The 11,828-nt window shown below is 37.9% G+C and overlaps 2 protein-coding genes across 2 annotated transcripts; one reads left to right on the top strand and one right to left on the bottom strand.

The window, feature by feature from the left end:
- The first annotated feature begins 556 nt into the window (after positions 1 to 556).
- LOC130717337 (cleavage stimulating factor 64) lies at positions 557 to 9,404 on the top strand. Its single transcript, XM_057567538.1, has 10 exons — positions 557 to 743; positions 996 to 1,074; positions 1,554 to 1,728; positions 2,501 to 2,534; positions 2,647 to 2,891; positions 2,972 to 3,049; positions 6,240 to 6,275; positions 6,697 to 7,185; positions 7,800 to 8,057; positions 8,928 to 9,404. The coding sequence occupies exons 1-10, from the start codon at positions 707 to 709 to the stop codon at positions 9,075 to 9,077; spliced, it is 1,581 nt and encodes a 526-aa protein (XP_057423521.1). The 5' UTR covers positions 557 to 706; the 3' UTR covers positions 9,078 to 9,404.
- Positions 9,405 to 10,126: 722 nt separating this feature from the next.
- On the bottom strand, positions 10,127 to 11,828 carry LOC130718181 (protein COFACTOR ASSEMBLY OF COMPLEX C SUBUNIT B CCB3, chloroplastic). Its single transcript, XM_057568696.1, has 3 exons — positions 11,691 to 11,828; positions 11,577 to 11,617; positions 10,127 to 10,734 (listed from the first exon to the last, which is right to left on the bottom strand). Exons 1-3 carry the CDS (start codon positions 11,749 to 11,751, stop codon positions 10,192 to 10,194), a joined length of 645 nt encoding a protein of 214 aa, XP_057424679.1. The 5' UTR covers positions 11,752 to 11,828; the 3' UTR covers positions 10,127 to 10,191.

Here is an 11,828-nt window from a genome sequence, read left to right as displayed (position 1 = left end):
TATAGGACGAACCTATGGTTTTTTATTTTAATATTTCTCATACTTTTCTCGACTTTTAGTTAATCGCCTTCATTTATAAAGAAGTGATAAAAAAATTACCCCTGAATGATAGTTAAAATGGTAAGAGTTGAGTAACATATGAGTTGGGAAGATGAACGTCCATGGATCCCTATAGGACGTAATTTATCTTTCCGACGTACTAAAAAAAAGTGATAAAAATAAATTAGGTTTAAAATTGTATGAAAATAAAAATTTAAATTGTCTATAATTTATATTATCAACTCCTTTCAATACCGATAAAATAATCATCTAATCAATTATACTTGTCAAATGATTTTATGATCTTCAACTTAATTCTTCACTATGGACTAATATCAAGGATGGGAATAGTTTCAAGTAAATTAGGGGAAAATGAGAGTTTAGCAATAATATAATGATTTTGTTAATTTAGATTTCACTATTATCATAATAGTCAATATATATTTTTTGTTGACTTCTATCATACTATTGCTATTTTTCACATAAATAAAAAAAAAGTGCATCTGAAATCAAATCAAATCAAATCAAATATATTACAAAAAAAAAAAAAAAAAACCCTCGCACTCATAGAAGATCGAAACGCAGAGCTCTGGTGAACAAGTAATGGTGGTGAGGAGGAAGAAGATGGAGCAGCAGAGCTTCACCTTCTTCTTCTGCTGTTGATTTCATGGCTTCCTCTCAGTCCCAGCATCGTTGCGTTTTCGGTATCTCTCTCTCCCTCTCCCTCTTTTCTTCTCGCTCGTGATTTATTCATAGCTTTTGGGTCATTGGGTATCAATAGGAATCGAAAATTCCGATGAAAAAACACAAAAACGAAGTCTTTATTGCCCTCACTTCCTTTTTTCAATAAAAAGATTTGATATTTCCATCTTGAATGATGTTCTTGATATTGAAATTTGTGAAATTTATGACCTTTGGTTGATGGGGTTGTGGCAATTTTGGTGATTCTGCTGTAGTTGGGAATATACCGTATGATGCCACAGAGGAACAGCTTATTGAAATCTGCCAGGAGGTTGGTCCTGTAGTATCATTCAGGTAACAAATTTAAGCTCTTGTTTACTAGATTTTAATAACTTTTTTGCAGCAATTTATGATTTAGTCTACTCTGCAATTAGTGGAACTGGTTCTAGAGACAATATATCAAACTAGAAGTAGCTTGATCCAAGAGGGGTAGCTCAGTTGGCAACACAGGCTGAGTGTGTGGGAATTGCTCTCGGGTTCAATCCCCACACAATACACTCTGGGGGGAGGGATGATGATGAATCTTAACTGTGACTAAATCCTGAATCTGGTGGCATCCAAGGGGTGACCGAGTACTGGATGTTTATACCAAAAAAAAAAACTAGAAGTAGCTTTATACTCACTGAAACTTGCATGATTTGTTTTTGATGTACTAGTGGATAAGTTTCATTGTGACTTTGTGAGGATTTTTACTGAAATTTCTTGGAATTCTCTTTTGCCTGTCTGCCTGTGGTTTATTTGGTTGAAGTATGTCGATTTGTTTTTATTCACAGATTAGTTATTGACCGAGAAACCGGGAAACCGAAAGGCTATGGGTTCTGTGAGTATAAGGATGAAGAGACAGCTTTAAGTGCTCGTCGAAATCTTCAGGGTTATGAAATTAATGGGCGGCAGTTGCGTGTTGATTTTGCTGAAAATGATAAAGGGAATGATAGAAATAGAGAACAGGTAAACTGTTGGAATTTCTTGAACTAGCGATACTTTTCCTAAATGTTGTCTATATTTTCTTTAAAAAAAGTTCTGGGCATCACCCGAAAATTAGCTCAGTTCCTAACTATTCATAGAACCATATGTGCCTGAAGGTCATATATATTGGGACATGTGTTGTTTCATTTGTGCTTATTATTTTCAGTTAGAGTTGTTTTTATAAGCCATCATATTTGATCAATGTTGGACTAAAAGGGCAAACCTGGTGCTATAGCCTATAAAGCTCCCGCTATGTGCGAGGTCCAGGAAGGGGCCAAACTCACTTTGTGGATCTAATGCAGTCTTACCTTGCATTTGATCAATGCAGTCTTACCTTGCATTTTTGCAAGAGACTGATTTCATGGCTTGAACTTGTGACTGCAAAGTCACATGACAACAACCTTACCATTGCGCCGAGGTTCGCCCTCTAATGTGGGGCTAAAAGGGAAATAATTATCAACGTATTCAAATATTACACTTTTTACCAAATAAATTAAGCTACCCACAATTACTCAAATTTGCGAAGCATTAAAGCCTTTAATCTTATGGAAACACTAAAGTAAGTGAATACTTTAAAAGTCATTATTAATTCCAAAATTAATGTCAAAGGCATTCAGGACAACGTAGACATTTGTCGTTGCTGTTCCCTTCTCCAACCCATTTTTTTCTCATTTGTGTGGGTCATATTAGAAGTGATGTGTTAAGTGTCATTTTAGTCTTGGATTAAAATGTTTTTTTTCCCCTTTTACTGCAGGGTCGTGGTGGGCCTGGAATGACAGCAAATGTTGGTTGGTTCTTTGTGATCTCTATTATTATATGTTATTACAAATTATTTCATGGATATAATCTCTGCATGATTTATAGTTCTTGTGTTTTCATTTTCTCCTTTATGTATTGAAGACACTCAGAAACAAGCAGGCATTCCAGTTGTTCATGGGGAAGCTGTTCAGCATCAACCTATTGGTCTTCATATTGCCATATCAGCAGCAACTGCCATGACAGCAGCTCTAGGTGGTCCTCAGTCTGGCATCCATTCTAACCAAAATAGTTTGCAGAGTCAGTCAGCATTGGCACATGATCCTTTAACTTTGCATCTGGCCAAAATGTCCAGGTTTCAATTGATTGAGGTTATCTCTGAGCTCAAGGTAACTATTGGGTAAGCTAATTTCAACTTCATAGATAAATTTCTCCTTTCTTGACTTATATGTTCTTGTTATGATGGCAGGGAATGGCTACACAAAACAATGATCTGGCTCGCCAGCTGTTGCTTTCGAGGCCACAGTTGCCCAAGGCACTTTTTCAGGTATGAAATTTTCTCCCATATAATTCCTTTCTTCATTTATGCAAGCACAACATTCTTTAATGACCAACTTGTCTCGATTTACTTGAGCTATGAGTCTATGACATAGATGTCCTTTATGGTAGCTGTTCATTGATAGAACCCTGATTTTATTGATAGAACTGTTTCTGTAAAAGAACCCTAATTCCCAATTTGGGAATCAGAGAAGATACATGAGAGAGATGCCAAACACCCTCCCTAACCCTAGAAAGAGAACCACTTCTCTCTCTAAACCCAAATTCCAAATGAATACCAAGATACCACTAACTCTCTAATGTCTGTTATTTATAGGCTACATGCCTCAATAACATTCTAACTAACTCACTAAGTATAACTAACTAACTAACTAACCTTGAGTTCCTATCAATACTCCCCCCCCTGAAAATTCACCTTGTCCTCAAGGTGAAGGACCAAATGCAACTACAAAAAAGAAAAAATATTCCACAGTTCCAATGTTGTCTATTACAGCTGCCACCAAGATCCCATTGCTCCTCTTCAATGCTCTCATTTGTAGTCAACTCCAAAGATTCAACTGAAGCCTGGAAGTCTCCCAAATCTCCATAGCAGAACATTTGCAAAATTCACTTTGACCCTTTGAAATGGGTGTTGTTCCCGGCTGCATCATGTAATTGGCTAAATGGAAAATACCACTTCCACCTGGATCCCATAGTATGAAGAAAATAGCCTCTGACATGTATGAGTGGTTGAACACCTTCCTTGGTTGCCCAAAACACATTCTGCTAAGAGGCATAATGCAGAAATTCCAGCAGATTCCCACTGGATCCCACTGCTCTTCTTCATTGCCAACATCAGTAGTTAACTCCACAATCTCAACTAAAACTTGAAAATCACCTGAGTCACTTTCCCACAGCACTTGGAAAATTACTTGTGACTCTTGTTTGCTGGCTTCTTGTTGTCTCATATCAATGGGTAAATTGGGTTTTAGCCCAAAGTATGATAAGTTGACCCAACCCATACGAACAACCTTGTTTTCCATAAAAACTCTGCTTCTCTTGATCAGACCAGCTCTATCCTTCTCTAGGGCCCAATTTTTTCCATTAGTGAAATGGGTATGGCCCATTCTGTGAAGAAAAAGTTCCAGCTGGTACCCAATTACTGCTGGCCTTGTCACCTTGTTCCAAGTATCCCTGAAGCAGTCCCTCACATGCATGCTTCTTCTTACTGGAACAGCTTGCTTTGCTTGCCCCCAATTGGCTACTATCTCTGTTTCCACCTCATCCAGAGTTGAATCAAATGGTTTTCGCTGTAACTTTACCTGAACGCTTGCTGTCTTCGTTTCCATGGCTTGCGGGGTTACTCTCATCATCACCTCTGTGGTCATTACTAAATCTGCAAACTTTGCATGAGCAACCGATAAATCCGGCGGTTCCGGCGGTGGTTGTTTCTCCTCCGGCGACCTACAAGGATATGGACCCAACAACCCTGACACGAGTCTTCTGCTCCACTCTGATGACCCTCCCTCATGCAGCAATCGGACTGCGTTATCAGATGGTGTCGGTGGCAGCCATTGGAACGAGCCCATCACCATCAACGAAAAACCAAGATTTGATGATTCACTAATGAAATCCCAACCACCCTGGTGCGACAGCTTCGGCGAAAATCGCTCAATCGCCACCGTCGACGATACTCGTTCTACGCTCAACGCACGTTCTTGCTCTGTCTCTGCCGCAACTCGTTCTTTCTCCTCCGCCTCAGGCTCTGGTTTCTGCGGTGCTTCAACCTTTGATTCCCCCTGAATCGCCCTCACCGCCGTGGTCTCAAGATTCTCCGGCGACGCCCCTGCTTCAAAGGTGCGGGTTTTCTCTGCCATTGATGTAGACCCTGAATTCTTTTGCCACTCCTCCTCTGTTACTCGATTGTCCTCCACTAGTTCAAGATTGAGTTGCTTCATCTCAGAAATGAAAACCCCCTCTGTTTCAGACGCTTGCTCATCCACCGTAGCGTCTCTCTCTTCTTCCACCGTTGTCTCCGATTCACCCTCTGTTCCAAGATTGGCTTTCTGAATCGCAGAGGTTGAGTCTTCTCCTGCTTCAGAAGCTTGCCCAGCCACCGCTGCGGTCTCACTTCCCCTCAACAACGCCGCTGCTGCCGCCGTTTGCTCAGCCTCGATTGCCGCCTCTGATTCTTGCCTTTCTTGTTCCATCTTTTGCCTTCGCTCATTCAGATCTCTCAACTGCTCTTTAAGTGACTCGTGTTCCTTTCTGCTCTCTGCGAATTCTTTCTGCAACTCTCGCAACAGGCCAATGATTTCCTTCTTTTCCCTTGATGAGAGAAAATTCCCGAAATCTGCAGCCATCTCCTTCTTGATGTTGTTTTGCTGTGGGATCTTCTTGGCCAGGCACCTGAATCGGTGCTCTGATACCAATGATAGAATCCTGATTTTATTGATAGAACTGTTTCTGTAAAAGAACCCTAATTCCCAATTTGGGAATTAGAGAAGATACATGAGAGAGATGCCAAACACCCTCCCTAACCCTAGAAAAAGAACCACTTCTCTCTCTAAACCCAAATTCCAAATGAATACCAAGATTCCACTAACTCTCTAATGTCTGTTATTTATAGGCTACATGCCTCAATAACATTCTAACTAACTCACTAAGTATAACTAACTAACTAACTAACCTTGAGTTCCTATCATTCATGCTGACGAAATGCTTGATATCAAATTGTGTGATGAGGAATGAACAAATTTGATAAGAATGATAGAATTAAGATATTTATATGGTGGAGAACAATTTAAAATCTTACAGAGGTTTGGGACATTTTCATATGCAAATGAAAAATGAATAATTGTACGATCTTTTCCTCACTCTCGTAATTCTCTTTCCATAAAATAGACGTTTATTGTTTGGGATGCCATTTTCAATCGTTCAAATTGGTGCTGTTCTATGTCTCTTCATTTTGATAAATCAAAACATTTCTGGTTTCTCTTTCATTCAAAGTTAAATTTTGTTGGCATGTTCTATTTGACAAACAATATATGTTACTTTTTTGAAATATAGCCTCTAGGTGTTTTGTGCTTGTCTCATCCAAATTTATGATTTAGTTTCATTGGACCAATGTCTAGAGAAATTCATGGTCTGTGGATAATTTTTTTTTTGAGCACTATGTTCATAATTTGTTGTATTTGCAGGCTCAGATAATGCTACAAATGGTGACCCCCCAAGTGGTTTGTTTCACTACCTTTTTGCTCGATGTCCATTCCATTTATTTTTTATACCAAATCTTTTTTACGAGGACTTAATATTTGCTTTAAGATGCTGTTCCAAAACCTGAGGCTCAGGTTTAATAACAACCCAGTAATAAAGTAAATAAAGTTCAAATAACTGAAACAACTTCCGTAAAAATGCCTATTATAAAAATACTAAGATACCTTGGGACTGAAAATATTAAACTGATTAAAGTAGCAGCTTTCTGAGATAATAACCTTAAACAATTTTGATCTATTAAGGTCTATGTAATATCAAATAAAAATTAAATTTATACCAGGCTACTGATATCTTTTTTCCTTTAAACGTATCCTTCTAGATACTACAACCGCCTCCATCAGTTTTATCTTTTGAACTTTCTTTTCATGATAATTTTTGCAGTTACAAATGCCAAACCTTAGAATGGTTTCAGATCAAACCTCACCGTCTTTAGCGAATGAAGGTCCTGGGGGTCAGCCAGCATTGCTCCAAACTCTGTCTGGCCTACCTCTTTATGGACAGAATAAGATGCAATCTGGTTTGACACCTTATGTTGAAGAAGGCCAAGTCAGCATCATGCCTCATAATCCTTTGGCCCCTAATCAATTAACTGCTCATTCGAAGCCTCCTGTGCAGCCTAGAATACCCTTACAACATTATCCAACCAACCAAGTTGTACAGATTGGAACAATGTCAGGGCAATCTAATTTGGTACTTCCTTCTGTGCGTCCCCCATCTGGGGTCGGTTTGCCTATTAGGCCTCCAATTCAACCGACAAGTTCAACTGCTTTGAACCAGCAAATGCAAGGCTCTTTGCCACATTCAGTACATGTTGGACGCTCAACTGGGGCACATAATATTCAAATGGTTCGTCCAGATACAAGCTTTCAGGTACCACACATTTCTTGTATTTTTGTGTTTGAATGTTGCATTGATGTGAGTATCTTTACAAAATTGTCATGATAATTCCTATATGGTGCAGCTGTCCATGAACTTATAAAGTACACTATCCAAACTGTCATGATAATTCCTAAAATTTTTATAGGCTGTTTGTTAAACACTCTCTTCGTTAGAAAGGTGAAAACAGAAATAAGGAGCAAAGAGCTCCTTCCTATAAACTGAATATTTTCAGTTTTTAACAATCCCTAAGGTGTTGTTGGGTGTAGGTGGAATGATTTTGGATTCAAAAGTGAAAAATCTGAAAGTGTCTCTGTTCCCCCATCGTTTTTTATATTCTAGGATTGTAAAAAGATAGTTGTTTTATGAAGGAGAGAACCATGGAGCACCTTTGATGTCTCTACATCTTCTACATTATTTACCTTAAATTGAAATTTCAAGAAAATTTTGCTCGAGTATAATTTGCTATGTGTAGAAGCTGATTTTCTCTTCAAGTTTTGCCAGTGCTGAGCTGGACACAATTTCTATTTCTTTAACATATATATCTTTTTCTACCAAAAACATGTATATCTTTAAAATAAAGTATCTAACATCATTTATTAAAACAGCCTGGCCCTTCCACGAGTAGCAGTGCATATTCAAATACTGGAGTAGAGAAAACAAACATGGTTCAGGATTTTTCAGAATCTTTCACTCACCCATCAAAATTCATGAGATCAGATAAGGGAAGGATCCCTTCTCTTCCTGCGGGGATTAAAGACTTGCCTGTCACCATTGGATCTTCCCATGTTCTTGGAAGTAGCTCATTACCTGCACCTACAGCCTCTAAAGCAGAAGTGCGGTACCCTGAGCCGCAATCTTCTCAGGTATGTTTAACTTGGCGATTCATAGGTGACAAGTGACAGCGAGCAATTTTCTGAATGAGTTTATTCGATGATTTATCATTGGTTTGTTTGTTTGAATTTAGAAGTCGAAATTATGGCAGCGTCATCCATTTTTAGGTTCTTATACTGAATAGCGTTTCATTTGGTTGCTAAAAAGCTATTCTAACTTTATAGAAAGGATGTCAGGAATACACCTCAGCATTGCCTAATGTTGCATGTTTCTTAAATAAATACTGAAATTGACCTTAGATTGTGTGCATGCTGTAGTTGTTTAAACTGTAAAGCGTGAAATAATTGACATATGTAGCTTACAATTATGCTAGATAGATTTTTTATCTCCTTATAAGATATCACTGCCAAGTGAATACATTAATGCTTTGCACACATGGCCAATGAGCCAGGACTCTTCATTCAGTATTTTCGAGCATTTTCTGACATAGTTGATTACTTGATTGACACCATTCAGAACCATCTTTAGATCGCTCGTATATACCTTGGGGGTCAAGACCATCTAGTTGGTGTGGAACTAGAGATTGGGAAAATTACCTTCCTGTACTTAAGGAATCAGGCCAACTGCCTTAGTTATTACTGTCTGTTATAACTTATAACCTAAAGTCTAAATTAGGAGAGGGGTTTTATGCATTGGTAGTGTACAACGCTTATTTTGGTTAAAATACAACTTTTTCTTTTGCCTGAAAACACCTTTAATGTCTGATTTCCAACATTCCTGCTTTTAATGTTTCACATGATATTGTTTTGATTAGTTTTACCACAACGAACTCTATCTTTTTTTATCAATGTAGCCAGTGATTCCAGATTTGTAAAATCATTATTCTTGTTTTATTTGCTCAGCCCCAGCTTCCACCTGATGTGGAGTCTGTTTTACTGCAACAAGTGTTGAATCTAACACCAGAGCAATTGAGTTCCTTGCCACCAGAGCAGCAACAACAGGTCATTCAGCTCCAGAAGTCTCTTCGACAAGATCATATGCAGCCTTCATAACTGACAGGAACACATCAGAACAGTTAAAAAAAATAATGCAGCTACTTATTTTTTAGGCAAGGTAGTCCATTTTCCCAACTCAGCTTCCAGAAGATGGTTTGACCGAAACCAAGCCTGTCAGCTCAGCTTGTATATTAGCATTTGCTGTAGATTAGGTTCAGAATATCGAAATTCTTTTGAGCACTAGCACTTTGTAATTTATTTTCTTATTACTTTCCAAACATTTGATGCTGAGGTGAGGAGCTCCACATGAGCGTGTATAACCCTTTAGAAGGGAGATTTTGTACAACAATAATTTTGGTGATGAAAATTTTGTTGTTAACTTGACTTTCCTGGTGTGTGCTGAGCATCTTTTCCTTGTTATTTGAGCTATATCCATATACATGAAGCTGCGTTCTGTTGTTAAGGCCACGCCTGTGTTTGGATAAACGTTGGGAGTTTCGATTCTGATTCTACTAAATTGGTAGGGTAAAAGTGAGTTAAAATGATGTGATTTATGTATGGTAATGTTATGAAGTTCAGTTGTAAAATTTCAGAATTGATTATGTTTAATTGAAGCAACTGTTTGTTGTGACAAGTGGAATTGATTATATAAAATTGATCCCGCTTTAGTGTTACACCCAATTCCCAAACATCATTTCAACTGGTAGAATTGATTTTAACCCAATAGAATTAATTCTACGGAATTGTCTATGTTTTCCAAATGTGCTCTGAGTTGGGCAAGTTAAATTTGGAGAATGAAATCTAAACTCTATAAACCTTGTGATTAAGATTACGTTGTTTGAAGATAACTTAAACATCAATAAACCTTATTATACCTTTGAGGAAAAAGATGCTATCTATAGGACCCCCCCCCCCTCCCTAATATAAATTTCTAAATCTATAAAATATTTTCAAAAATCAAATTGATTATTTATAGGTACGAGTCATGAAAGCTGAATTTTTCAACTAAAAATCTCCAACCTACTTGATAGAACCACAAGGTGTGCATGTAAATTAATACGTATGCAGTGTGTTAGATGTTAGTTTTAAGATATCTGCAGCATATCTATGAATCCAACAAGAAGATTGGATTGAGAATTATGTCATTTACAGATTCCAAAAATGTAACTAGCTAATTGACTTTTTGGGAAAGGAGAACTAGTAGTCCTTGAGGACCAACTAATATTTCGTTAAGAAAACTGAGCAATCCAAACCACACCACAGGAGTAACATCCACACCAGCAAGAGGAGGAATCACTTTCCGGGTAGGAATGAGAAGAGGCTCAGTGGGAGCATAAGCTATTACATATGGAAACTTTCCCACAGGGAGTTTCGGGTACCAGGACATGACGATTCTTATGATAAAGAGAAAACCAAACACTGAGAGGAAGGGACCTAGAAACCCAATAGCTAGTTTTGCAGTAGCTGGATCAATATCAGCAAGAACCAACCCTGACATGAAATCTGTGGAGGCGGCGTGTAAAGTTTCTGGTACACTAAGCTTGAGAGTATTCAAGTCTACATCTGAATAAAGAGAATTTTGTGTAGCAACAGCATCCAATATTGAGAATGTTGTTATGTCTGCAGAAGCTCCAACTTGTGTGTAACATGAGCAACAATGCATGACTGGAGAACTTCTATGGAGATTTGTTTTAGCAGGATACTTTGAGCTTCTCTGCAACATTTTTAAATCAAAAAGTTAGGCTGAGATACCAATGCTTCAGAGGACATCACTTGGTTGAACTTAATGGAAACTGTTATTAAGAAAATAGGAATGAGTTAAGCAAATGTAGAAGCAAAAACACAGGGGAAACCATGCAAATCCAATATAAACAAACATTATGGAGATAATAAAATTGTGTCAATAGTAGAACTGTAGAAGCACTAATCAATATGTCAGCATTTGAAATAAGCATAGAAGTCAATCAAAGATGAGTTAACAACCACTACAAGATGAAGGAAATGTAGAAAGTACAGCAAAATTAGATGTCAAGATAATTAGCTCAAAATGAGCTCCCAAATTCTGAAAAGATGCCAAGAAGACAACCTTGTCCTAAGAAAGTACAAGGGAAATGATAAAAGGAATCATTGAAATCTTGAACACACTGGCATTAAGCCATTAAACATAACTGGTAGCCTAGAAATCACTGTGACCTTCAATTAGGAGTGACAATGGGTGGATCAAACATTTTTCAACTATCTGAATCCAAATCCTAAGAAACTACCCAATAGCTGAAAATAAATTCACACTTAAACCCCAATTGCTGCATTTTGTGTGTGTCTGTGAGCGTATGGATAGTGTTAATGGTCCAAGTAAACAAAGGTTTAAGCAAACTAAGTGGAGAATATGTAAGAGTTCCAAATAAAGCTCTTTCACACATTGCAAGTCCCTCTTTCTTCAACACATGCATCATTAAGACATTATTCTACATAGAAAGCAAGAATGAACATGAATTGAAACAAAAGCAACAAATAAGACATAAACCTCAAACGAGTGTGCCAAGTTTAGTTACTCACCCAGACACCAAAGCCAAACTTGGTAGGCGAAGGTTTCCATCCTACAAAATGGAAAGAAGTAAAAAGAGTGAAATGAAGATAGAAAAGGGAATTGGGCATTCACTGCATGCTTACCTCTGGTTCCCGCATGGAAGGAGTTCAGATTCACAAGATAAGATTGCGTGGCCATTGTCATCTGTCAGCAACACCCTGATCAGATAAGGAGGGAAGAGAGGAAAGTAAATATATATTGTGTTTCATGGGACAGTTAAT

This window comes from Lotus japonicus, chromosome 5 (assembly GCF_012489685.1).
Source record: "Lotus japonicus ecotype B-129 chromosome 5, LjGifu_v1.2".
NCBI classification, from domain to species: domain Eukaryota; kingdom Viridiplantae; phylum Streptophyta; class Magnoliopsida; order Fabales; family Fabaceae; genus Lotus; species Lotus japonicus.
This window is presented reverse-complemented; position numbering and strand designations above follow the sequence as displayed.

Bases quoted from the DNA above. Each gene is read 5' to 3' on its own strand.
- LOC130717337 (XM_057567538.1), top strand. From the start codon at position 707: ATGGCTTCCTCTCAGTCCCAGCATCGTTGCGTTTTCG. The intron at 2,535-2,646 runs GTTGGTTCTTTG...TATGTATTGAAG, and splicing joins TGGAATGACAGCAAATGTTG to ACACTCAGAAACAAGCAGGC. The intron at 8,058-8,927 runs GTATGTTTAACT...TTATTTGCTCAG, and splicing joins CTGAGCCGCAATCTTCTCAG to CCCCAGCTTCCACCTGATGT.
- LOC130718181 (XM_057568696.1), bottom strand. From the start codon at position 11,751: ATGACAATGGCCACGCAATCTTATCTTGTGAATCTGAACTCCTTCCAT. The intron at 11,618-11,690 runs GTAAGCATGCAG...TCCATTTTGTAG, and splicing joins CTTCCATGCGGGAACCAGAG to GATGGAAACCTTCGCCTACC. The intron at 10,735-11,576 runs GTGAGTAACTAA...AAAATGTTGCAG, and splicing joins AGTTTGGCTTTGGTGTCTGG to AGAAGCTCAAAGTATCCTGC.